The sequence below is a fragment of the Mustela erminea genome, chromosome 19, assembly GCF_009829155.1.
Source record: "Mustela erminea isolate mMusErm1 chromosome 19, mMusErm1.Pri, whole genome shotgun sequence".
Classification (NCBI taxonomy): Eukaryota; Metazoa; Chordata; class Mammalia; order Carnivora; family Mustelidae; genus Mustela; species Mustela erminea.
Window position 1 is genome coordinate 22544805 of NC_045632.1, and position 26650 is coordinate 22571454.

Consider the following 26650-nt stretch of genomic DNA (forward strand, 5'->3'; position numbering starts at 1 on the left):
AAATTATTTCCCCCATTATCACAGTGGCTCTGTGTTCATGTCCCAATACCCAACCAGAAAAACGGCTCTGTCTACACTGCCCATGATTCTATACTCATGCTGCCGAGGGTGTGCATTTGGGTATATGAGGGGGTAGAGCCCCTCACATGACTCACCTGATCCCTGTGGGGAAGGAGTGGGCAGTTCTGAAGTCAAGTGAGTTGGGAGGCCCCAGGCCACCTGACACTTGACTCGGGCCAGTCACCTACAGCACATGGAGCCCTACCTTGCTCCCCTGCTGCTCCCTTCCCTGCTCTGGGCCACCTGGGGAGTGCAGGGGGCTTCCCAAGAGCCCTGCAGCAAAGCTACAAAACCCTCCAGTTCTCTTCCTGACTCTTCCCTGCCCCGGGTGGGGGGGTGGTCTTCCTCACAAGCGACCCCTGGACTTCCCTACAGGGCCTCTTCTGCAGCAAGAAATTGATTCCAACTCTAGCTCACAGCAACACCCTAGGGGCTGAGCTGGGGCATCTGTTTCCCCTAAAAGGCCTTGGATCAGCCAGATCCTGGAGAGGGGAAGCGTGGCCTGCCAAAGGACTCACTTAGGTGACAAAGGAGGTCCCTTCACCCTCCTAGGTCCCTCGGGAGCAAATGTGGGCTCCCAGGTGAATCGGTGCTCCTCTAGGCTGGGGAGTGGGGCCCCACGTGGATCTGTCTCCCTCTGCTTAATGAAATGCCCTGAGCACCTGGGGTCTGCACCTCTGGATACCCAGGTATGTCCCTACTCACCTTTGCATCCCTAGGACCTGGCACATTGCTCGGTTCAGAACCCACTGCGTAAGCATTTTGTCCTTGAATGAAAGAAAGAATGAATGAATGAATGAACGCACGAACACATGAACCAATGAGTATTTGATGCACAGATAAGCCGGAGAGAAGCCTGATGACTAGCCTCAGGGAGACCGATCTCAGCAGAACCCTGGGAGGAACACTTTCCCGGTTAAAAACTACAGGAAGAGATGGCTTCAAGAGGTAGCGCCTCCATAATACACACCTGCAGCCCCAGGGTGGCCCCCCTGCGACCAGGGAGTCAGCTCCGGGGAGCTTCCCTCAGAAAATAATTGTGCAGAGGATCAGAAAGATTGGGGGCAGGAAAAACAGAATGGAAGCAGGTCCTAGGACGCTCTGCAAGGAGGAGACTGCCTCAACCATTTTTCAGATGTCAATTTTTTTTCCCTTTGCTTCTCTACATTTCTAATATTTTCTCAAAGAACATATTACTTGTGTGAAGCTTTAAAAAAAAAAATAAAGCACAGCTATTGTGTTGAACAGGAGTCTGCCAAGGGAAGCTCAAGGGCCAAATCCACCTGTTACTCGATTTTGTAAATAAAGTCTTATTGGAAGACTATTACACACTTCCATTGAGGACAGAAGTGAGGAGTTCAAATAGAGACCATGTGGCCGGCAGCACCTAAAGTATTTAATAGATATAAGTTTGCTGACCCTTGTGTAGAATATTCAAGCATATACCAACAATAAACGGTATATGTTTAAGTAAAAACTATAGCATACAGAATTATGTGCTGTTTGATCTTCTCTGGCTAAATTCATCTCTCCGGTCCACGGGGGGACTGGAAAAGGATGTGCTAATTATCTCCGAGTGGTGGTGAGCATGCATATTTAAAAGTTATTTTTATTTTTATTTATTCGTATTTTCTAAATGCCCAAGACGAATAAAATGACAAAAATGTCATTGGCTGACAGCAATAACAACAAAGAAGTCAGGAAGCATCCCTCTTGGCGGATGCCAAGTGGAAAGGGTTTGAAGGTCACCTGTAAGGGATTTTTTTGGAGGGGGTCAGGCCCTAGCTGAGATGGGGCCCAACCCTGCCAGCCTGTCTCCCGTAATAGCAATTATTTTATGTCAGACCTCAGCTTTGCTAAGGGATCACTTCGATTTTTCAGGGCAAATTACTTAAAAAAAAAATTAAAACACCTATTTTAGCAACAAATTCAACAGAACATATTTAGCAGCGAAGAGACACACGAATCTGTCTCGGTCTTCAAGGAAACAACCGCTGCATACATTTCGTGTTGAACTAAACTAAACATAAGCAAGCTGGAAATATTCCAAAATGCCTCTCAAGATGATTGAAGACAACGAGGGTGTCCAAAAAGCACGGATGACAATCACCCAGTCGAGTTTCGGGGCATTACTTTAATGAGAAGAGAGCTTCGTGGTGGGGTCCTGTTTCATCGCACATCCAATGGCTTTGCAGCTGAGGTCAGACAAGAAGACAAAACTGGTGGCCACCCAAATTCCAGTCCAACAATCCTGCTTCCACCAGAGAAAGACTGGATTCCTCTGTAGAATGTTCTGGACCCAAGGCCCAGAGTAAAACATAGGAAAGTTTCCCAAAGGCGTACCCCACCTCCCAGGAGAAGCTGAAAACGGACCCCAGTCTTTCCAAGCAAGAGACCAGGTATTGAGAGCCAAGCCCACCCGCCACCCATGTCCTCCTTCCAGTACCTGGCGGGCCACCCCGCCCCCACCGTGGTGTAGTGGGCAACCCAGCCAAGGAGTCAGCTTGTGCTGTGCCTCACGCTTCTCTCCGACACATGTCACGTGTCCCACAAAATCCCAAGGCTCATGGCAACAAGGAGATGGGTCCCCTAAAAAGCTAGGCCCTGGACCCCTTTCCCTTGGCGGGAGAAGAAAACAAAACTGATCCCATGAATCCCACCGGCGTTCAGCACGACTCCCTTTGTGCCTCGGCCCACCCATCAGGTAGCTGTCGGGAGTGTTCAGACACGCATTGTTTTGGGGCTCAGCCGCTGTTTTTGAAGATGTGGATCAGGGAAAGGATGGTGGCAAATCTCTGTGCTTAGCTGGGCCCTGTTTGTCCCAAGCCAAGCCTCGGGTTCTCAGTCCCGTCTCCCCAGCAGAGCTGAGAAGCACAACATTCGTTTCTTATGTTCAATGAACAAGGCCTGTTATTACAGGGTGGTATCAGTAACTAACCAGAACTGCCTTGGCCCGCTCCACACCTTTGTACGCACGACATACCAGGACTCAGGTGAAAACACTAAGCGGAACACAATACAAAATACATAAATCGAAACACCACCCCAGGAAATCGAGTGCACTCCCGACAAAGAAAAGCTAAACCAGATCTGGCTCAGGACTTGAGTGCAGAGAGGCCCGATTGGCGGACAGAACAGCCACGAGCCCGCGGAGAGGACCTGGGTATGCCACGCGGCTTCCAGAGGACCGTGCAGCCCCTGTGCCCTGCTCAGGTGCCTCCATGTTCAGGTTCTGCCTGAGAAGAAGGGGAAAAAAAAAAAAGCCCCAAAGCTCTGCCTAAGTCCCGCTCCCCTGAGCTCTTCTGGGAGGGTCCACGGCTTTCTGAGAAGGGCTTTCCAGATGGCGCCTGGCGGCAGCAGTGCCAAACTCCACAGCTTAAGTAAATGTTGCTGTAGCCCCGTCCTGCCAGGAAGAGGCAAGGGGGACCCAAGGCTCCTTTCAGCTGCTGCGAAGCTCACTTCCTGGGGAGAACAGAGAGCCCCCCACCACCTGCCCCGCACCCTGCTGCAGAGCCCCGTTTCCTCTCTGCACCCCCCGCTCCCTCAGTGGGCCTGCCTCCTCTGCAAAAGTGCAGGGAGCCGTCAGATGCTGACTGAGGACAGGGAGGCATAGGGAGGCGACAAACCCAGAAAGGCAATAAGCGAGCCCAAGGGGAGCAGATGGCAAAGGTCCCAGCCCAGTCATCACGAATTTGGGATGTCTGCACAAATCCAATCTCCTGATCTCTGCAGGTGTTTCTCCACCCCTACCATCAAGGCCCCAAAGCAGTCCGGCAGTTAAAGGAGTCAGCTGCTCACTCCCGCTCTGACCTCCCAGGCTCAGAACTCAGCAGAGCGCTCCCAACACGGATGTTTCCCCAGGATTCCCTCTGCCCTCCCTCTCAGGAGCTCCACGCATCCCAGTGGTCTCCCTCTTGAGCCCAGTGCCATCTTGAGACCCAGTAAAATGGGAGACTTGTTGAAGCTTGCCCCTGACTCCACCCTCCGGAGATATCAGGGCCCCCTTCCAGAATCTTCTCTCCAAGGAGTGTGGACACAGGAAATGGCTGAGATGGAAAGCAAGGTGGCTCCTAGAATCTCATGCCCCCTGCCTGCTTCTGGCCACGCGTGGCCGTCTCTAAGTCACACTGCCCGTCCCAGCCCCAACACATCCAAGGTGGTGGCCAGAACCCAAGCCTGGAACCTCCCGTTCCAATCAATGGGAATCGCGTGGCTAATGCTTCACTCTATTTTGAAAGCCGCCTGCTTAGTTCTTTGCCTTGTTATAACCTGTCCTCGGTGAATCTGTTTTTCTTATTACCATCAAATTTAGAATTAAATCAACGCATACGTTCCTCGAGTTAACATGCGTTACAGAAGAGATGCCCAGTGAGCACCCTGGACCTCTCGGAGCGCTGGGCGGAAACGCAGCACCCCGTGGAGTCCTCGGGTCGTGTGGGGAGCCCGGGCCCGCGGTGCCCATCATGAGGATGGGCAAGTTGAGGTGGTGAGCTGCCAACAGGGGAGAGCCCTGAGGGACCCTGGGGCCAGGAGTCAGATCCTCCCACACAAAACGGTGTCCGTCCTGGGAATCGACCCGATCGTTGAAGAGGCTTTGCTTCCGGGATTTTATGTCACACATCTTTTATATCACACTCCCAATGTGAAGATTTTTTAGAGCCAGTGCAATTTCTCTCTTTCTGAAATGCTAAGTGACAGCGCCATCGGGCAGCCCTGTGGAAGTGGGATTTATAGCTCCGTGCATGGGGCGGTGAGAGAGGCAGGAAAAGCCCCAGAGTGGGACCGAGTGTCCCCACAGCATTGCTCCCGGACACAAGATACTCAAAGTGCACGCAGTGAAGGGGAAACATAGATCAGGAGGAGAATCGTCTGAATCCCTGTCCCTGCTCAGTGCCCAGACCCAGCGGAAAGTTGAGGGACCAGAGGGAGACCACCCGGCCCTCTGACCTCCAGCCCTCTGACCTCCGGCCCCTCCGACACCTGCCAGGAGTCAGCCCAAGTCTGGCTGGCGTATTAACCCAGGCAGGGGGCCACTGCGCGCGCAGGAAGGGCCCCCAGCATCCGCCCGGGGACAGCTTCGGCACAGGCAGCCGAGCCTCCGTAAATCTCCACCAACACGGCGGCCGCCCGCACACGCTTCCACATCGGGGATGGAAGGGCTGCATATGGCGCTCAGTTTTAACAGCTGAGCTTTAAAAAAGTGCAGCTTTTCATCTCACTGAACCAGCTCCCAAATTAGGCGGTGGGCGAGGGAGGGGAGCAGGAGAAAAAGGAAGCTGGAAAGGGCAGGGGGCGCCTTCCACATTAAATTTGATTTTACAAGGCATTTCAGACTATTATCTGCTCCAAAGTTCCCTCTGGAAAATGACATAATGTTCTCTGTTTGTCATCCTCAAGTTTGCTAATTTCAAGAAAGTCATTCCATCTTTGAAAAGGGACTTATTTTTCTTTTCTTCCTTTTTTCTGTTTTTAATAAAAATGAAGGCATCGATCTAGGAGGGATCACTCACATGCCTCAGACTGGGTTAACAATTTTTAAGTAAATTTGTAAATGGGATTATTGTTTTCCAAAGTTCTAAGCTCAGCGAAGAGATTAGTTGCCACAATGCCCACGGGGCGTCCCTGGTCCTTTGAATTCCCTGCCTGGAGGCTGAAGGTGCTTGGCGAGGAACCCGAGGAAGAAGCCTGATAGGGCAGTTTTCCTGGAATTGCCTGGAAACTTTTACTTTCTCTTTCCTCTGCTGATAATGACTGTCTTCGGCTCTGCAGCCAGCTCCCCTCTTCCCCCTCCCAGCCCCCTGTTGCTGCACGCCATCCCCGAGCTCCAGTATAAAGTTTGGCTTTTGCAGCAGGAAGCAGCTGGGCCAAGCAACCAGCGAATGATAATGACCTCAGAAATCTGCTGTTCGCTCGGCAACAATAGGGTGCTCAGTCTACTGGAAAATTGTGTTCATCAGCTAACTCTGCTCAGTTACTAATTGACATTGCCAAATATTTTAAGAACAATTGGAATGCACAAGCAAAAAAAAAAAAAAAATGAAGATCTTAATCCTCAGACTTAAATTTTTTCTTTTTCTTTTTCTCCACCCCCCCCTTCTTTGGGGTGCCCAGATTTGTTGGTGGAGCAGGCAGTGGTTATCGCGGATGGGGGCAGGGAGGAGGAACCACATCAGAAAAGGAGGTGGAAAAGAAAGAAAATCTATCATATCACTAGACGCCCAATGTAAGTGCAAGGGAGCCCAGGATAAAGGCCTTTGATGCCTTGGTCAATGGACGTATGCAGGATTGGAGACCCAGCATTTCAGGAATGCAGCTCAGGCAACAAAAGAAGACCCCACAAGGCTTCCAGCCCAGCTGATCAAATAAGCCTTGACCATCTCAAAATATTATACCAGAAGTAGTAGGGGTTAACGCTGTTTTCATCTTTGCATCTCTCCCTGGCTTTCCATTGATCACGTAACTTAGCCGACTTTATTTAATGAACAGAGGGTCAACGCATTCAATTACCCCCTTCCCACCGTCAACACTTCAATTAGCCCCTCTCCAAAATTATGGGGAATGCAGAAGGTAAGTACCCTGTTGGATATAATGAACAGTATCGTTTCTTAGTACATTAGGTTTTAATTATTCTGAGCGTGATTTCCAAGGCAAAACCTAAAGAAACAGAACTTTGATCGTCTTCTGGCTCAGAGTAAAGCTCCGATCTGAGCACAGTCTCCATCGAGGTTTTGGGGAGAGATGCAGAGATTAATGCCATCGGAGCGTTTGCACGCGAGCCAGAAAATGAGGGAGCGTCAAAACAGCCACCCCGCTTTCTAAATGTCATAAAAGAGTAAAATTTATAAGCTGCTGCTTTCCAAATAGTTTCCCTTTGCGTCGTCCATGGAGGCAGAAATGGCATCTCCGATGGTGTAAAATTATCGGGAAGTCAAATCGACAACAAACAACAAACAACAACAACAAAAATAAAACAAAGGGGAAAGATGGGGAAGTGACCCATGTGACTGGTTTTGTCCATTTTCTGTTAGAAAATATGACTTCTCAATTTGTCAAAGGTCCTAGTTTTCGCGGTTGATCTTAAGCTCCGTTCTCAGCAGTCTGGAGAGCCAAAGAACAAACACATTTTCTGGTTCACTGGAATCACTTTCACATGTTCACTGATTCAAACATTCTTTTGCTCACATAACAAACAGCTGCATCCCACATTAGCCTAGCCAGTGACAGTCGCCCATCTCGGCAGTAACTGTTTGATTGCAAACTTGACCCCTTCTTCGTCTCGGTCTGAGCAAGACATTTTTAAACAGCCACTCCGTTCCCAATCCTCCTTTGCAAAGAATTACATCAGATAACAAAGGACGTCTCTGCCACTCATTGTAAGCCTTCTTCTGGAGATCTGTTCTAAGAGGCTCTCTGTAAAAAGGTTTTTTATGATGAATTCAGAACTACTATCATGTTAAGAGCAGCGATTTATAAAGAAGAATTCACTGGTTAAGATCTGAAAAAATAGTTTCTCAGGCCCTACTGACCCAGTTTTCAACAAAAAAAGAATCAAGTGATGCAAATTAAGTTTTGCGACATTGTTATGCAGTCTGAGAAATTTGTAAAACCGTGTTTTGCGGTTATTTCTTAATAAAAGCCTTAATAAGTACTCCTTTCTTTACTTAAGGGCTTAAAGATTTTTTTTTCCCCCCTTCACCTTGCAGGTTTCTCTCTAACAGGTAATAAGAAAAATGCCTATTGTGTCAAGATTTTTATGTAAATGCTTATTTTAATCGCACTTTGTACAAGTCATACTTGTTAGAAATCAGAGGGAAGACTAACCAGATTTGGTGAAGGGTCCTAATCCCAGGAAAACCTGAATGCCCCAGGCGTGCGGCTGATTTGGCCTGCCTATTGGTATGCCATCAATTTTCCTACTTAGTCGGAAAATTATGAAAGGGTCTAATTTGAATATGAAGAAAACAAAGAAGTCAACCAGAAAGGAAAGAATCGGTATTCACAATTGTAAAATACTTCAATGAGGGAAATAAAAGTGAGAAGATAACCACAACTCAAGAATAATTCTCCTTTGAGTTGTAAGCCCGGTTGGTTCTTTCAAGCAAAATGGGTTTTTTCAACCGAGTAGGGACAGATATGGAAACTACAGAGATAGAATAGCACGAGGCTATCACTTGGCCAGAAGGTGGGAAAAACATGGTAAACACGTCATTAATAAAGCCGAACATTTGGTGCCGGAATATTCTGCAGAGACCTTTTCGTTTCAGCAGGTCTGGGAGAGGGATGAAAATCTGTCAATGTTAACTCCACATCACTCCAAAAACTTAGGGGAGCCAGTCTGCCCTCTGCTTTCTGCCCCCTTAAAGGCCCCGGATCCAGAAACAGTGAGACGACGCTCCTCAGAACGCGGGCCCTCTCCCTAGGAGGATGGAAAGCGTCCCTCTTGATGGGGGCCCGCCTGGCACTTGGCTGCCTCGGCATGAGATATCCGTTTTTTTTCTGGAGTTCCTGCTGTCAGGCTGGGAAACTCGCACACCCTTCCCTGGCACCTTGTACATTCCGTGCAGCAGTCACTCGGCGCGCTGGGGGCCTCACCCCTCGGCGCGCCTCGAGGTCCTGGTCAGACTTTGCCTGGGGGCCCCTCCGGAAATAAATCGCAAGGGAGCCCAGGACTCCAGGAGTAGACAGTGTGTTTCATGGGTATTTAAACAGCAGCATTAAGAGCTATCGGAATTTCTGGAATGTGCAGCTCAGATTTATGTGCGTTAACCATTCTTTACTGGTTTGTAACAAGCCCGCAGACTCACACTTTATTTTAATACTAATTTTGTCCTGCTAGAACAGGGGGTGGGGTGAGGGGGGGATGCTGAAGCGTGACAATGACAGCAAAACTCAAGTGACATCTACTTACTAACTACAGCAGCCAAATGCTCCCGATACGGAAATATTTATCGGAACCCAGAAGGGAAAAAAGGAAAAAGAAAGAAAAAAAACTTCACCAAAACGACCCTCGACGGTGTGCCGCCACGCCTTTAACAGTGGGCAACGCGGTGCCTTGAGGTGCCTCAAACTGTCTTTCATTTTCTAGACTTAATGGCTGATTGCAGAAATCAATGTTGCCATTAGTAACAGGGTATTTGTTATGGCGTGATTTCCTCTGTTGTTAGGCTGCAGAATGATTACAGTATTAGCGAGATGCTTTCTTTATAAAAGGCTAGAGATATAACTTTCAATTTACCATCCATTAGAAAGGGACTTTGAAAATACAGAGGCAGGCAACAAGCTTACCTGCTGTTAGGTAGCGATTTTAATTTAGCTGTCTTAGGCTAGTGGGCTTTTTTTGTTGTTGTTGTTTGGGGGGCCTTTTTTTTTTTTTTTCTTTCCCCCAAACCGGGCCAGGAAGCTTCAGCGTTTCACAGACATTTTGATGACAGATTTTCTGCTTTGCTATTTTAGACCCCAAAGCTGTATCGCCCGTGTAACACAGTACAATTTAAGACACGCTGTCGTGCATCTGTGTTTCAAACCTCTGTGTTTTTCCAAACCATCAGAGGTGAGTGGTGTGGTTCTTCAGGCTACAGGGGCCTGACAGGTGAGCCACGCTGGAATTTTGGAAGGGGATGGGAGACAGGTTTGGCCTGGGGAGGGAGATCGGGGTGCCCGAGTGAGACAACTGTGGGAACACACTCAGAGAGAAAGACTGTGAGGGTATGAACTTACACCTTCACATCCGTGGATGGAGCTAAGACGCCAGCTCCCAGGTTCCAGAGACGAGGTGATGACGGATTGGGGGTAGGGGGTGGGGCAGAAAAACAGGGCCGGGCAGCCCACTGCTGGCGCAGGCCAGGCTCTGCCTGTTGGCTAGCGTACCAGCTGGCCATGTCTACCACACAGGAGGACCAGCTCTCCTTCTGGGCAACCAGTGTTCAAGGGAAGACCAATGACTCGAAATGCTAGCCTGCCCTTGAGGCAGGGCAGAAAGGCAAGGTCCGCAGAGGCCAGCAAGCCACAGGGAGCTCAGGACTGGCTTGGAAGAGCAGCGAAGGCCCTTCCCCTCCCCGAGGCCTGCGTGCAGCCAGGACCCCCAGCCGGGGTGGGCCCCCGGCACCAGCCGCTCGTCCCCCATCTTCCCTGGCAGCCTACCTGAAGAGGACGGCGAGGAGGGGTGCGGGCTGTCCTCCTGGGCACTCCCCGTCTGGGAGAGCCCGCCGCCGGCCCCGCTCTCCTCGGTGACGTTGGAGGAGCCCGGCGTGGTGGAGCGGCTCACGGACTGGGACTCCTGGTCACTGCCTGAGCCGCGCCGCTCGTCCAGACCCACGTGCAGCCCGTCCTCGTCGCCCTTGCGGTCCCGCTTGTGGACGCGGGAGTGCACGACCACCTGATGGTAGGTGCGGAACACCCGGCCGCAGTCGGGGCACTCCGTGGGCTTCTCCTTCATGCTCCCGGGCCCCTGCAGGTTATAGTCGAGTGCCTGGTTCAGCCCGTGCGACAAAAAATCCCGACTGCCTTCTAGAGGGTCGAGCTTATTTGGCAGGTCTCTCTGATTGCCCACTTTAGTGCTGTGAACCAAATCAGCAGGCATTTTCTGCTTGGAGCCATCTGCTCCCACTAACACGTACTCCCGCTTCTCCTTATCGAACATCACTCCGGCGTTTGCCAAAGTGTCTTCGTGGTTGCGTTGTAGCTGATGATCTTTAGACAAGAAACCATGTTCCATGGCCATGCCCCTGGCCATGAGCTGCCAAGCCTGGTAGCTGTTCACCGGGTCCATCTCGGCCGCTTTGGCAGCCGCCTGCAGCCGCTCGATGCAGCTGGACTTGAGTGGTGGCACAAGGTTGAGGCACCCCAGGAGGGAGTGCTTGTCGCCCTCGGGGACCCCGTGGGCCATGCCAGAGATGGGCGACAGCAGCTTGCCCAGGACCTCCCGCTCCTTCATGGGCAGCTCCCCTTTGCCATAGAGCTGGCCCGGCTCGCTCAGGCTGGCCTTGTCCGGGGCCATGAAGCCACTCTGAAGGCAGGACAGGTACCTGGAGTACAGGTTGGCGTGGGCCTCCTGGGACATGCCACCCATGGGCACGGGCACCTCCGGGTCGCTGGGGGACTTGCTCTTCACAGACAGCTTGTTGAGGTGGACCTTCATGTGGTTCTTGAGGAACCAGGGCTCTTTGAAGCGGCGGCCGCAGATCTGACAGCAGTGCTCGAAGGAGTCTTTGTGCTTCCGCATGTGGCCCTTGAGGAACCAGGCCTGGCTGAACACCTGGCCGCACACCTCGCAGCGGAACTCGTTGGCCGCCTGCTCCCCGCCGCCGTTGGGGCCCTGGCCCTGCGCCGACTCGGCGGTGATGTGGGCCTTCTCCACGTGGCTGATGAGCTCCTCCTCCTGCGAGGCGGCGAAGTCGCACAGCGTGCACTTGTAGGGCTTGTGCAGGATGCGGATGTGGCGGTCCAGCTCCTCGCGCTTCTTGAACTTGCCCTTGCAGAAGGTGCAGCGGAAGCCGGCGGCCGGGACCACGGGGTCCTCCTGCACGCTGGCCGGCTTGGGTGAGGGCACCGGGTTGGCCGCGTCGGGCACGCTGTGGTTGGCGGGCAGGGCCAGGTTGCAGGTGGCCAGCGGGGCGGGCTGCGCGTGCGGCAGCGGCTTCAGGTCCGGCCGCGGCTGCAGCAGGCTGCTCTTCATCTGCTTGTCCCGCAGGATGGCCCGCTCCTCCAGCTCGTGCAGCAGGCGGTTCTCCTCGCGCACCCGCCCGCGCCCCTTCCCCAGGTTGCCCAGCTTGTGGGTCCTCAGGTGGATCTTGAGGTTGCCCTTCTGCGCCGCCCGGTGGTCGCAGTAGGGACACTTGAAGGGCTTCTCGCCGGTGTGAGTGCGCATGTGCAGGGAGAGGATGCTGTTGAAGCGGAAACGCTTGCCGCACAGCGGGCACGGGTACTTGCGGTTTTTGCGGGCGTCGTCCTCGATGTCGCTCATCTGGGACATGATGCCCAGGTTCTGCCCGTTGAGGAACTGCTGCAGGTCCACCCGCCCGTTGAGGCTGGTGTCGACGTCCCGGCCCAGCTGGTTGGCCAGGAGCGCCATCTGACTGCCCATGGGCTGGCCGCTCAGGGGCACGTGCGCCTTCTCGTCGAGGGGCGCGGGGGTCTTCTCTTCCGGGTTGGGCCGGGGATGCAGCTCGGGGAAGGCATGGCTGAGCTGGGAGGTGATCTGGTGCAACTTCTGACTCATGGCATACTGGCCGTTGAGGACAGGGCCGCTCAGGTGGGGCTCAGCTTCCGGGGCCGCCGAGGACACTCCAAGGCACAGACTGGCTTCTTCCATCCCTGAAAATAAAGCGAGAGTTCAGATGGGTGCCAGGTACTGGGGGCGCAGCGGATGCACGGCCTCAGCTGGGGAGGAATTTGCATTTCATGCCTTACCTACACGTAATAATGCTAAGGAATTATAGTCAAAAACAATAATAAAAAGATGAATTATTAAATGCCAATTATGCAATATGGCATTGCTCCTCCAATTTGTTTTGGCGATAGATTGTCTTCCTTGTATTTTCTATTTACCGACTGCAATTATTCATTCACACTTAAATTATTAATGTTTTACCACGTTCAACACCTAATAACAAATCGAGGGTCTACGTGTCAAACTTTTCCTCCTGTCCCTCTTGTAGCACCTGCACCTGTTGGTTCCATTCAGAGTTTGCCTTAGAGCAGAATGACTTTCCCTTCAAGACCGGAGACACACGCGGAACTTTTGTTTCCGGTGACTATGTTCAATACATTCCCCAATCCGAGATGAAAGAGATTATTTTATGATTTGGTTCCTTCCCACCACCACCCCCCCAAAAAAACCCAATGGCATGATATTTACTGGTACATAATAAAACAAGATAATGTTTTGGGAAAAAATAAAGTAAAGGACAGGCTTTAGAACAATAAAAGGGATTTTGCTTTAGTCAACAAAAAGTGCAGTAATATCTCATTAAGCTGATTAGTATGCTGCTTAGAAACAGTACTAGGTGCTGTAACACATGATTATAATCATAAAAATCCTTCAGTGTTTGCAAGGAAGCATTAACGAGGTATATTAAATTTTAAGGAGACTGCGAGTAGCGGCTTTGCAAACCTCAGAGATTAAGATTTAACCCTTATGTTACGAAACACTGTTATTTTGTCATTTGGTAACTGTGCCCATCAAAAGAAGTATAAATTATCTGGTGACGGAATCTTTGTGGATCGTCCAGGCTGTTCATTTTGGGGTAGGGGGAAAGACTCACACCATTTAATGGGCTCTCCCTGTCTTTCCACTGGCATGATATCGCAGGCAGGGACTTTGATTGGGTTTAAAGAGATCCTTTATAGAACTAGATAAAAACCAATTAAAATCCAGGGATGATGCCATAGGAAGTCTCAACCAAGTTTGAGTGTTTTTAATAACTTTCCCAACATACAGTAATGAGTACAAATTGTACCTGCGGTATGTGTTTTGCAGAAAATTAGAACTCAAAGCTGTTTGTTAAACACTAACACTCAAAGCTGGTCTGCATAATTGCTTTTAATGCTCCTCTCTGCTGCCCCCCCCCCTTCAAGCCTGTGCAAACCTGCGAAGGCCACACTGCTCGGGGGCGGGGTGGAAGGAATGTGGAACGCATGCCCCACTCCCCATCACAGCTTGCTAGGAGCTCAGCTTTGAAAGGCAATGAACCCATGCCTGGGTCCTTCTCTTTCCAGGTCTGTCTCCCACCTGAAGGAGTCCAAATTCGCTTCCTGCCATTGGAACCGTTTTTTGCACATCCCGATGTTTACATGTGTTGGCTAGCCAGGTGGTCTAGGAGCAGCGCTTAACCCCAGCCAGGACTGATTCCTGGGCCAAGCAGTTCCCTCTGGGGACCGGTGGGGACAGAGCTCAACTGTGCAGGAAGCGCATTCAGCCCTGGGGGGTGGGGGTGTATCTGCTACCTACCGGGACTCCTGCCAGGCAGACTGTGCCTGGCATGGAGGGTCTCCAATGGGAGACCTGGCTTCCTTGGCAAGAGGACAGGGGCTGTGAGTCCATCTTGCAAGGGAGGGAAGAAAAAGACATGAATGTTTATTTGCAGGAGAGAGGAACACTGCAGCCACAGTGCAGGGCTAGCGACGTCCATGAATGATGACATGGACCCCTGCATACACTCGTATGCACATACAGGCACATGGTCACTTGCAGTAGAAGAAGGCTTCTAATTCGCCATCTTTCCTTCTTGTTTCTGATGGCGGTCTATATGCAAATTAAAAAAAAAAAAAAGTCCATTTTGGAGACTGGTCAGAAAGGAGTACTTTGTCATGGAGATTCTTGCATTCATTCATCAAAATTGCTGAGTTCCCACTGTATGCCAGGCCCTGTCCCTGGTGCTTAGGACACCATGGTGGACAAGAGTGGCCAGCCCCAGGGCTCATGGCACCCACTGAGCAGGAGGAAGGCGCAGGCCCAGTGTGTAGAAGTTGCTAGGGCAGGACTGGAGCCTGCAAGACCCCATGCAGGGATGCTCACAGCCCCCAGGGCCCTGTCTGGAGCTCCTTCTCCACCTTCAAGCTCCATCCAGCTGTGCTGGCTCCTCTCCCAAGCAAACATGGATCATGACCCTGAAGCCACTTGGGAGTGCTCAGAATTCCACCCAACAGCTCTGGGGAAGTTTGGAAAGTCCAAAGCCAACATGGCTGGCCCACGTCCAATGGCTGCCCAGTTGGCCTTCTCTGAAGACATGAATCCAGAAAGACAGGCTATTTTCAGGTTGCTGCTGATGAGCTGACGCCAATTCAGCAGGAGGGAGAGGAGGCTGAATGTGCAATACGGCGAGACTACAAATCAGGCTGGATGAGGGGCGTCAAGTTGAAGACCATCCCCCACCCCCATTTGTGCTGGGTAAGTATCAACTCAATTTGTTAAATAATGAACATGGGGAATTTGTAAGTTAGGTTTGGATATAGAATTTTTTTATTCTGTCAATTTTTTTTTTTTTTCCAGTCAAGAAAGCTTTTTTAAGGAACTGGTCTTCAGGTGCCATGCTGAAGCCTCAGCTGTTAGGAAGAAGAATGTTCTAGAATGTGCAAAGGTACAGTTGGCTCCTCGTTCCCTCAACAAGGTCTCAGCTCACATAACCCCTCCTCACAAAAACCACCATGCTTCCCTTGCCGGAGGCTGCCCACCCCCAGCCTCTCTTTACCCATCACTTTATTTCCTTCTTTACAACACTTATCACTAGGGCAAAGTTTTGTCATTGACCTTTTACAAATGTGCTTCTTTTCCATGAGGGCAAGATCACAGTGGCAGCCTCCAGGCCCAGGACAGAGCTAGCCCACTGTAAGTTCAGCATTTTCTGGCCAAAAGGATGAATGAAGGAAGATACCCTATAAATACAGCCCATTAAAAAAAAGCTAGCCCTGTAGGAAAAACACTCTCCTCCCAACCTCATGTGACCCAAACTCAGCTTTTGCACATCCGTGAACATTCACTTTCAGAATGTCAGATTTGGAAGGGTCTCTGGCTGACTTAGAACCTAGGGGTTCTAAAACCACTAAGGGAGAACCCCACCACTAGCTCTTTCTATTATATATGCTCACAGTGACCATCCCAGGCCTGGACCTCCACTGAGCAGCGATCCCCCCTGAGAACTTGACCACTCATTGGGGGGGGGGCCCACGGGAGAACTCAAAATTTTGGCAGAGCTGGCCGGCTCCCAAGGAGATGCTCTGAGAATTACAGCCCTTGGCCCTGGAGTGAACCCAGGTGAAGTCCACACAGAACCCCACCCTGAAGAATGGCCTGGCCAGACAATTACCCTCAAATGTTTGGTCAGACCCAGCACCCCATGATTCTGTGAGCAGGTGCAGGCACTGCGATGGGTCAGTCGTAATCAATGCCAGTCGCCAGACTCAGAGCAAGAAAGGGGAGAGTGAGTTCTTGGAAAGAGCGCGGGGTAATTGGTGTGCTGTCCCTGGGCCAAAGCAGCCCAGGCGGGATGAGCTGGCCCCAGGCCCGGCCTGGGACTCACAAAACCTGGGTCGGCCCCAATTTCTCCAGCCTTGACACTTCACCCATCCGGGATTCATTTACCCCTTATGTCAGTCTTTTAGTAAATACTTGCCAGGGCCCTTCTATGTACCTGCCGTCGAGGGCCTCTGGGGTCCAAGGGGCCAGTACAGCCAAGGCCACCAATATAACAGGAAGCAATGAAAAGGCTCAGAGAGGCTGAACACACAGTTTAGACAAAGGAGTAACCACGACAGCTTTGGCACATAAGTGTGTGTGTGTGTGTGTGTGTGTGTGTGTGTGTGTGTGCACACGCATGTACATGTGTATATGTGTGTGCACAAGTATGTCCTTGTTGGGGGAAAGGCAGGGATTCCCTAAGTAGCAGTGCTCTAGAAACTTACACAAATGCACACCCTGGGAAACTCAGGGATCATCAATCCCACTGTTAAGGGATTGGATCTCACCACAGCCCTAAGAGCTCATGGGGCCAGGGAGGTGAGTTTCTCTGTGGGGGCTCACCATTCTGATGGAAGGAAGCATTAGTCCTTTCCCCCCAGACCTCAGGGAGCAAGCATAGGGAGAGTTGCCTTCCCTTTGGGACCACACTGTTCCCTCCCAGGCCCTGCAGCGAATGGCTGTCAGTGTCTCAGGCCGGGCCTCCTGGCACAAGACACTTCCTCTCTCCTGATAGCTTGAATAGATGAAATCCACATGCAGCACACCCCTACATCCCCCCCCCTTCCTTGCTCACAGTTCCAGGGAGCACTTACTCCCATGTGCCCAACCTATCCTTCTCTCCCTGGCCTGGGCTCTGGCCTCATTATCCCAACACCCAGAACCTGAGGGACCCACACAAGGAAACCAGGACCTAGGAGAGGGCTGGCCATCATCCTGGGCTTAAGGCCAATTCCTTCTGAGGAACCTATACAGTAACTCCTTGGACCCTCCCTCCCTGGTAGGAAAACCCTTGGTACAATTAAAAACAAGTAAACAAATCCCCAAACTCTGAGAACAGCTGGCCCCTGGCCTTTCAGCTCAGGGCTCCAGCCCAAAGCATGATGGGAAGATCAGTACACCTTGGTTGACTCATGAAAGGAACCAATGCGTAGGTAATTTACCTAACTGGGGAAAGAAAGGCAGCCAAGTCTGGATAGTTGGAGGCCACTGTAAATGGCTGAATCGGGTACACCAACCCCCACCCCCACCATGGGAACACTTCAACATTCCACCCCCGTCCTGATCTTGCCTGCTCCCCAGGGTCATGGTGGGGCACCACTGGTCCTCAAGGTGACTGTCAATATTGACAAAGAACCAGGCATGGGCGTGAGTCCCAGCCACTATGGTATTTTCCTCACCACCCTGTGGAAATGCCTGGGCCCTACGTCTGAGCATGGGCAGGGCCCGCGTTGAAAGCTTCAGAAGGCTAGAGGTTTTCTCCACGAGCTGGGCAACTTCGCATTTCATACCAGCGTATTCTCAGCCCAGGGAATCCACCATTGGGTGCACAGATTATCAAAATACATTCTCTCTCATCATTCCCATCATTGCAGGTACAGTGAGCCATTCAGCTGCCTTTGATGGTGCTAATGGTTATTTTGATTTTGTATTTCTGCCTTCAAAACTATTTCCTGTGATATCAATGACAAAAGTTTTCACTTAACTCTTCCAATAGAGAACCTAATTGTATCTTTCACTCAAAATGAAATTTAAAACTATCAGGACACCAGAAATGCCAGCTGCTACGAGTCTAAATAAATTTTACACAAAAACACAGTTTCATTTTGCTAGCACAGAAAAAAGAAAGTAATCTTATGAATAGTCCAAAAAATATAGATCTTGCCAGTAAGTTGCATGAACGAGTTTTATCCTTATACCATGAAAAAGAATAGTTGGGAAATGAAATGACTTTCAAAATAACCATTTCAACTGGGTTTTTAAAAATCAAATATTGTTGTCTAGCCAAGCACAACTAAATATTCCCTTTTTTATCAATGTGGGTAAAAGCGCTGCCTTGGAAAAAGTACGAGTCCTACCGCTCCCCACTGCCGGGCAGAGGAGGAATGTGGGTTCCCAGAGAGGGATCCAGACGCCACCGTAGGGCTCGTGACACGCTGTTCTGGTAGTAGGTGGACCCCCTCTCTTCAGACTTAAGTGACCCTCCACCCTTCCCCACAACCCATCTTGCTTTCTTACACTTTGGGTAAGCAGTAATTAAGACAACTTCACCTAGAATACAATGGCTTCTTATTAAATCCTATTTTCCAATTGTTGTAGCTCAAACTGTTTAACCAAGGTTGTTATAAGCATAATACACTCCTGTTCTGAAATACAGAACACCAGACTACTGAACCTTTTCAGGGTCATTAAACAGCTGTAAACATTATTACAAAAATAAACCAGAGATTTCATGCTTACATTTTGGCCTAGAGCTTGCTATGCTGAGCAAGTACATTTTTTCATCTCTTACAATCAACGCTGGTGACATTTGGGCATCCAAACAAATTACATCACAAACATTACTGAGGTGGGCAGGATACTGAGTGGTTTATTTGCCAGATGATTAATAGATAAACAGGAGGGCAGTTCGGGTGACCTGTTCTGTTTTGACTGATGTGTAGACCATGCTACAAGACAGGGCCAGAAACAGTTAAATCCTTGCTGAATTTATTAATGAAAAGATGATATTCAAATAGGGCCGTGGAGAATGGTGATTGTGTGACCAGAAGAGCAGAGCTGGAGATTATGGTTGAACTCACCAACTTCTCCTTGTGCATGGAATGGGGGTCAAATTCAGGGCCTTAGCAGCCTTGGATGGGGAGTGGGACCCTGCCGGACCAGCTTCATGTATGGTCCCATAGAGTCCCCAACAGCTTCCGCACTGGGGAATGGGAGTTGGAGGACTTAGAAGACGAAAAAAAACAAAAGTATCCTCTCTTGGAAGACTTCAGATGATTTCAAAATTCTCAAGGTTGAATGCATGCTGGCTTTTGCAGACTGGGTTGAAACTATAGCCAGAATTGAAGGCAGACCGTGAGCATAACAGACAGGAAAGGAAAATACTCACAAAGTGTACCCCTGGTCATCTTTTCATGGTATAGAAGACTTCCAGTCTGAGTTCCTGGCCCACTCTCTGTCCCACAGGCAAACAGATACTGGGATGGAATCTTCACAACCACCCTATGTGTTAGGCAGAACCATCATCATCATCACCTTTACCACCACTGTCACCAGTGTCATCACCTTCACCACAGCCACCCATCCATCATCATCACCTTCGCCACCACTGTTCCCATCAGCATCTTCTTAATCATAGCTATCACATCATCATCATCACTTTCACCATCACCACCATCATCACGATTGTCATTTCCATCACCTTCACCATCATCATCATCATCTTCATCATAGTTATCACATCATCATCACCTTCACCACCACCACTGCCACTACTGTCATCACCATCACCATCATCCATCACCATCACCTCCACCACATTGTCACAACTGGCATCACCATGACCATGACCATCAACATCATCACCTTCACCACCACTGTCATCACCTTCACCATCATCATCTTTACCATCACCATGACCACTGTCATCACCATCACCATCATTATCACCTTCACCACCACCACCACTGTCTCCACTGTCATCAGCTTCACCATCACCATCAACACTATCATCATCACCACCATCATTGTCCCCATCATCATCTTCTTTGTCATAGATATCACATCACCATCATCATCACCATCACCACCACCACATTGCCCAACTGTCATCACATTACCATCACCATCATCACCATTGCCATTGCCTTCATCACCACCACTGTCACACTGTCACCACTGTCACCATAATCATTGCTTTCACCACCTCTACTGTCTCCATCATCTTCATCATAGCTACCCCATCATCATCATCATCACCTTCACCATCACCCCATCATCACCATTGTCCTCTTCATCACCTTCATCATCACCATCATCTTCATCATCATCACCTTCATCATTGTCACCACTGTCATCACCTTTATGACAGCTATCACATCACCAACACCCCATTGTTACCTTCATCATCTTCACCATCACCATCATCACTACTGTCATCCTGTTTACTGTAGCCATCATCACCATTACTACCGTCCACATCAGCAACAGTGTCCTCCTCCTCCTCCACATCACAATACCACGTGCCAGCACAACACTGTGCTACAAACTTCACATGATTATCGCATTTAACCATGTACAACCTTTGAATGCTAGGTATTCAACTACCCCCATACTAAAAAAGAGGAAACTCAGGAAAAGAGGCTCAGGAAATTTAAAGCCAACAAGGCCACATGACTGGAGAGTCTGACTCCAGAGCCCAAAGAAGACATGTTGGTGGGCAGGCTGGCTTCCCATGTCCATACCACATTAGTCGTGCTGACCTGAATGCTGACAGATGCCAGCCCCCTCATTGGCAAACTGTGTAGAAACAGGAAGCCACACAGTTCAGGAAAAGCTTAAAGGAGGCCAAGCAGCCAGAGCCCTCACAAACACGTGTGCTAGGAAATGGAAACGTGCAGTATACTCCAGAGAAAATCACCCAGGGTGCTAGCATGGGTGGGGGTGGGGTACACGAAGGCACCACAGATCCAGAAATGGGAAGAGTCTGTTGTTCACCTGCTGGGGAGGGTGTCACAAGAATTTCTTTATCTGATCTTATTGTCTTAGTGTCCATAAGGTGGATCTATTTCTTATTCCACGTTCTCCTGTCCTGGGACAGATGGGTTATTCCCCAGCCAGACCGGAAAGAGAATGGCACCTAAAGGGCCATGAACATGCATCCAGTTGCACAAGCTCTTCCACAGGTAGTGGACCGTGGCTACCTGTCTGAGTCCCAACTTCACTGTCTCTAAAATGAGCTGATGTTAGCTGTCCTGCACACTTGACAAGGTTTGGAGAAGGCGAATGGGATTATGGGAGAGAAAACATGGAGCTTAAATTGTAGAAGATTGTGCCTGTCCAAGGATCTTTCTCATGTGCTGGCCACATCTTCAGCCCAGGCTTCTGGAGCTGAAAAGACCTTTTATCTGGGGCTAGAATAAATCCTGGGAGGAGAAGGACACAACCAAGGCACAATCAAAGCCTGTAAACGCAGTGATGAAAACCTCACTTACTGCCGACTTCACTGGTGCAGCGTGAAGTGGGACTTAGATCATTCAGTGACATTTGTCAATGCCTGCATGTGACAAGAAGCGGACCAGCCACCAGCAAGACCAGATTCTTGCCTTGGAAAGCTGACTCAGGGAAGGGGAGAGAGTTACCCCCACGAGGAGCACAGACTCGGGGCAGGTGCTAGAGGGGGACATCTACAACATGCCGTGGGACTGGGTGCAGGCGGGAGGGTGCAGCGGGGACCAGGGAAGGGACACCTGTGAGGAGAACAACCAGGAAGAGGTCAGTCCTTGCCTGAGCTTGGAGGAGGTCACTCGACACAGAAAGATGGAAGGGCATGGAGGACAGAGGGAAGAGAATGTGCAAAATGGGGACCTAAGCATGGAATGTTCTAGGGGATGATAGGAGATAGGGTGGACATGGCGGGCCAGGGGCACACCTGAACATCAGTCCATGGAATTCATATTTGCGGCATAATGGGGGGTTCAGGAAGCTTCTGTGAGAGTTGTTAGAGAACACATGCTCTACCGCCATTGTGACACACTAGTAGTTTCCTACTACTTTGGGTCAGAGGAGATGAAGGAAAACAGAGGGTGAAAATAAACTCCCGAACACAACCCCAACATCTGAAGGCTAAAGTTCTCGCTGTGGCGAGGGAGTGCTCCCTGCGCCCAAGAGGAAAGACCGCTCAGAGTTTGGAAGCAGACATTGAGCCCCTCTCTTCTTTGTAACAGCAAAAAAAAATAAGTGAAAGAAGGACTGCTCCCCCTATCTCCTGGCAGCTCACCCCCACCTCTCCAAATGCGGACACCCAGATTTGTCCTTCATGCGCCATTCTGGGGTCGCTTATTCCGGGAAGCCTTCCTGGAATTGCCCCAGGCTGGAGGTGAGACTCTGTCCCCAAAGTTGTCATGCAGTCTCTCTAGAACCGTTAGGACACATTCATAATGCACTTGGAAGCGCACCAATAAGGAGGTCACGGCATTTCTTTTCCTCGGCTGGAGCTTTGGGACACCAAGGATCCTAGGAGCCCCTGTCTGTAGCACCTGGGGCAATAGTCCCATGAAAAACTGGTCCTTTAAGCCTCTGAGGATCAGAAGGCAGGGAAGGGAGGTAGCCGGAAGCCTCTTAAGAATGCCCGGCCTTTTGTGAGCAAAGCCCCAGGGCTCTCCCCCCAGAATGCAGGCCACCAAGTGGTACGTCCCTGTCTCCCAGATGCGATGATTTGGGAAGGAAATGGCCCCCTAATTTGTTGTAATTGATTTATCTGAACTGTGTCCACCTCATCAGGGAAAGCAACAAACTGTCCACACACACACACACACACACACACACCCACCCCCGCGCGTGCGCGCGTGCGTGCTTTTAATGAATGACCTACCTTTAAAATATCACAAACCTGAAAAAGATACCAGCAGTTGTCATGAAGTGTATTGATTCTTTCTCCCGCTGCCTTTCTCTCTCTCTTTTTAACCAGACTTGGTCATGGCAGGAAGTTAGATATTTAATCCCCTATTAACCCGCCCTGGCTCCCTGCTCAGCCTCAGCACACAACCGCTGCCCTAGAACAAAACCGGGGGCCCGGCACCCCCAGGACTCCCCGCAGCGCCTCCCTCCCGGAGAGCAGCAGCAACAATGGGGTGCGGGGCCCAGCTCCCCGTCCCCACCTTTCACCCCGATTAGAGCCATTTACATTTGAGCACTTCTGGACGAGGATATCGTGTCGAACACTTGATTTTCACTCCACAGAAGCCTCAGATTTGATTCGGAGCAAAACTAAATATAATGTAGAATGCACATATGCAAGAGTGATCAAAGAGGGCCTGATTGTGAAATATTCATAGAAGTCGGCCCAGGGAGATTCGTTCACAGGGGCACCTGTCGAAGACAGCAGCTCAGACACACATCGTCTCCTGAGTACACACAATCATTAACTGAGCACAGAATCGAGGCCCACGAGTGGAACCCCTGCAGCCCGCAGTTCTCGGGCTCAGGCCAACCGATGGGGCCTCTCCAGGCCAGGCTGGGACTTTGGTCCTTTTTGGCTCTTGGGGTCCCCAGTTCAGCATCTCCGGGTCCTGGGCAGGTCACCAGACTGGCCTCGCCTGGCCTCTGCTGGGCCAGACTCTCGGGAGGGGAGGGAAGACCAGCCCACCAGTCCCTGACCGAAGCAGCGGGAACATCTGCCATGGGGAAGGGCAGCACATTGGCCAAATGCCCTCACAGGGGGCTGCTGGGAGCGGCTTTGCCAGCAGTGGGTGTTGCTATCCCACAGAGACGGACTCCAGGGACAGACACGGATTTCTGACCACTATTAGGAGAGAAGAGAGAGCAAAGACAGACTCCCCAGCTCACACATGCTTAAGGAGGGAGCAGCACCCTGTGCCCTATCTTATTTAAGCCTATGAGTATTTGAGAAGAGGACCCTCTATTCTTGGGGAGCTGATGAGGGAACTTGGCTTTGGTGCACGTCGCTGTCTCTGTCTGGAGCACTCTCCCTGCAACCCACACCCCCAACCCCTTGATCCCTATGCTCCATCATCTGGTGAAGATTAAATGCCCCCTCAACCAGGAAGCCATCCAAGATACCCAAGGGGAGGGCAGGAGCTCTCCTGTCTGTCTGTCCTGCCCCTCACAATGGCTTTCATCCTGGGCTGGGTTTCTCTGTATGCGGGTCCAGAAGCTCCCTGTGGGGGAAGGCCATGAGCACCGCTTCTCTGGGTGCCTCCAGCAGGGGCACTGAGCCAGGCCCAGAGGAGGCACTCAGTTAATATCTGCTGAATGCGTGCAGGAAGGAGCAAGCCCACGGATAAATGATTGAACGAGGAAGTGAAGGAACAAGGAACGGAGCAATCCAGAAAGGGTGCAGGCTGAGAGAAGAGAGGCGACGGCCGGGGAGGAAGACAGACCACAGCCCACACCTGCACCGTGGGGACGGACCCTGCTCTCTGCTCCTCAAGACACAAACCCGGTGAGGGGTTGGCCTGATAGTGCCTGATCTCAAGTGTCACCCTATCCACGTACCTCTCCCAGTCCCCAAGACACAAACCCGGTGAGGGGTTGGCCTGATAGTGCCCGATCTCAAGTGTCACCCTATCCACGTACCTCTCCCAGTCCCCCACACTTTACACCCGCCCCCCCATGAAGGGTGAATCCCAATCCATCTCATGATGGATAACCTGGGTCCCTGTCTCCGGCTGGGACCTCCGTGGACCTGTATCTAACCCAAACCCAATGCTTTGCATGCAATACGAACGTACAAATTCTGGCTGGGTGAATTCTGATTCGTCCCCTGCCCCCCCCCACGCCCCCCCCCGCCACCCCGCACCTGCCCTTCGCAAACCCCACACTCCTTTTCTGACGCCTGTGCTCCCTTCGGCACTTTTGCACTTGCCCACAGAGACATTCGTTCGTTCATTCCCCCTGCATTTCCTGACCATCCCCTGTGTGCCAGGCACTGTGCTGGGCTCTGCAGAGAAAAGAATTGGAAGTAGCCTACCCTTCCTGACCTCACCATCAGAAAGGGCAGACGGAGCCGGAACATCAGCCCAGAGATCATGATAACGTTCGAGGGCTATTTACTCACAAAGGGTCAGGGAACTAGCAGCTTTGAGGGTAGCTATCACACCTTGTCCTGCTGTCTCTGAGTGCCCAGCAAAGGGGGGAGGAGCGGGGGAGGGGAGGGCTTGGGGACGGGTCTGTTGTCAGCATGACACTGCCTCTGAAGCCTCATACACTCTGAATCCTGGCTGATTTCTCCCTCCCAACCCCAGATCACGTCACTCTGAAATCCAGGTCCTTGCAGAACAGAATGCCCTCTCCCTCTGACAGTGCCCTCCAGGGAACAGGGTTCCTTGGGCCTGGAATAGCAGCGGGCCTGTGCGTCCCAGAAAACTGGCTGCCCCCCACACCTACACCAGTAGGTCTGCAACCCCTCCCACAGGCTGCTCTCCATCCCACCCTGGAACCAACCCCCAGCCCAGCCCAGAGGGCCAGCCGTGTGCCCTCGGGTGCGCGGCCCCTCTCTGAGTCACAGCTTCGCATCTACAACATGAGCGGGCTGCAGGGCTCATCGCTGCCCTCAGACTCTCCTCCTGCCTCCTGATTTATGCTTCTGTGGCCCACCTGACAGGAAGAGGCGTCCCAGCCAAGCCCTGATCCTGAACCATCACCAATCACAGAGAACGGCTGGAGTTGAACTTCACCGATGCTGAACACCGGGGAAACATTAAAAATGAAGCAATTAACGTTTCTCTTCTGACGAGGGAGGAAATGCCATCAATGGGCTGGTCTGGGGCCATCGGCATGGGGTCGGTCCACCCTGCCCTGGACAGGCTGCACTTTATTGTCACGATCATGACAACAAGGGACCTGGACAAGAGGTCTTTTCTCGGGGGAAGCTTTCCAGAAGCCCAGGGCATTCTTAGTGTGGGGGTAGGAGCTCCATGAGCAGCAAATGGCATCTAGAAGGGACACTGGTCCACAGCAGGGGCGGCTAGTGTTACTCTTTGGGGTCCCCCAGGGGCCTCTTTTCTGGGATGCCATGTGACAAATGAAAAATGGTGGCTGCCACCAGAGGTGAAATGTGTCTTAACCCAACGAACAGGAAGCCCAGGAGCTGCAAGGTGGTATTTCCTCATTGATGGGTCTGGGATGGAGAGCAATAGTGAGGTCCTTTATGCCAGGGGCCTGCAGCCGCGCCCAACACAGAGCAAGCCCTCCGTAGAGGTTCCTGCGCTGTCCCCTCTTCTGTGACCACAGTGACTGTGTGGTCACCATGCACTGTTGGGCCGTCCGCACTCCTGCCTCGCCTGGTCCTGGTCAGTCCCACTGCAAGGCCCCCTGGAAGCCAAACACTCCCAGGGCCTGTGTGGTTGCCAAGGGGTTAATAACCTCACCTTTCTTATTTTTACAAGTGTCTGCAGCTCAGGAGGAAATGGCAAACACCCCCCACTTGAAATCTGGACAAAGGCCTGCGAAGGCAGTTCATGGAAGAAATGGAATTGGCTGATGACCACAGAAATGTCACTCCTCACGGGACAGCAAGAAGACTCCAGACAATAGCAAGGTCCCATTTGAAAATAATTCTATTACAGATGATATCCAGACCTTGTGAGAACCCTAAATTTCCTCCACAGAATCATGGCACCCCTGCAAAGTGGGGCATGGGAGAAGGGAACATGTCCTTGTTCCAAGCACAGCTCCCCTGCCGAAGTCGGACGCCCAGAGCTACCATGCAGGGCTCTCGAAAGAAGCCAAGTCAGGAAGGGGAGCATTCTAGACAGCGCTCTCACACCTGTGCTGGGACCTAAAGGAAGAGAAAAAGGCCCTGGTGTTAAAAGAGGTAGCCTGTGATTTCTGCTTTACCCAGAGAACCCTCTTAGAAAACCTCCAACAGTCCTGCCAAGGAAGCGAGCCTCCCTGGGC

At 51.2% G+C, this 26650-nt stretch overlaps 1 protein-coding gene across 8 annotated transcripts in view; it reads right to left on the reverse strand.

Moving 5' to 3' along the window:
* Positions 1–26650, reverse strand: part of ZNF536 (zinc finger protein 536) — a 422501-nt gene that overhangs the window by 218296 nt on the left and 177555 nt on the right. For all 8 annotated transcript variants that reach the window (XM_032325334.1, XM_032325332.1, XM_032325329.1 and 5 more), the window contains one exon: positions 10201–12372. In XM_032325334.1, the coding sequence (XP_032181225.1) occupies positions 10201–12370 (2170 nt within the window). In that variant the 5' untranslated portion in view covers positions 12371–12372. The remainder of the gene's footprint in view (positions 1–10200; positions 12373–26650) is intronic.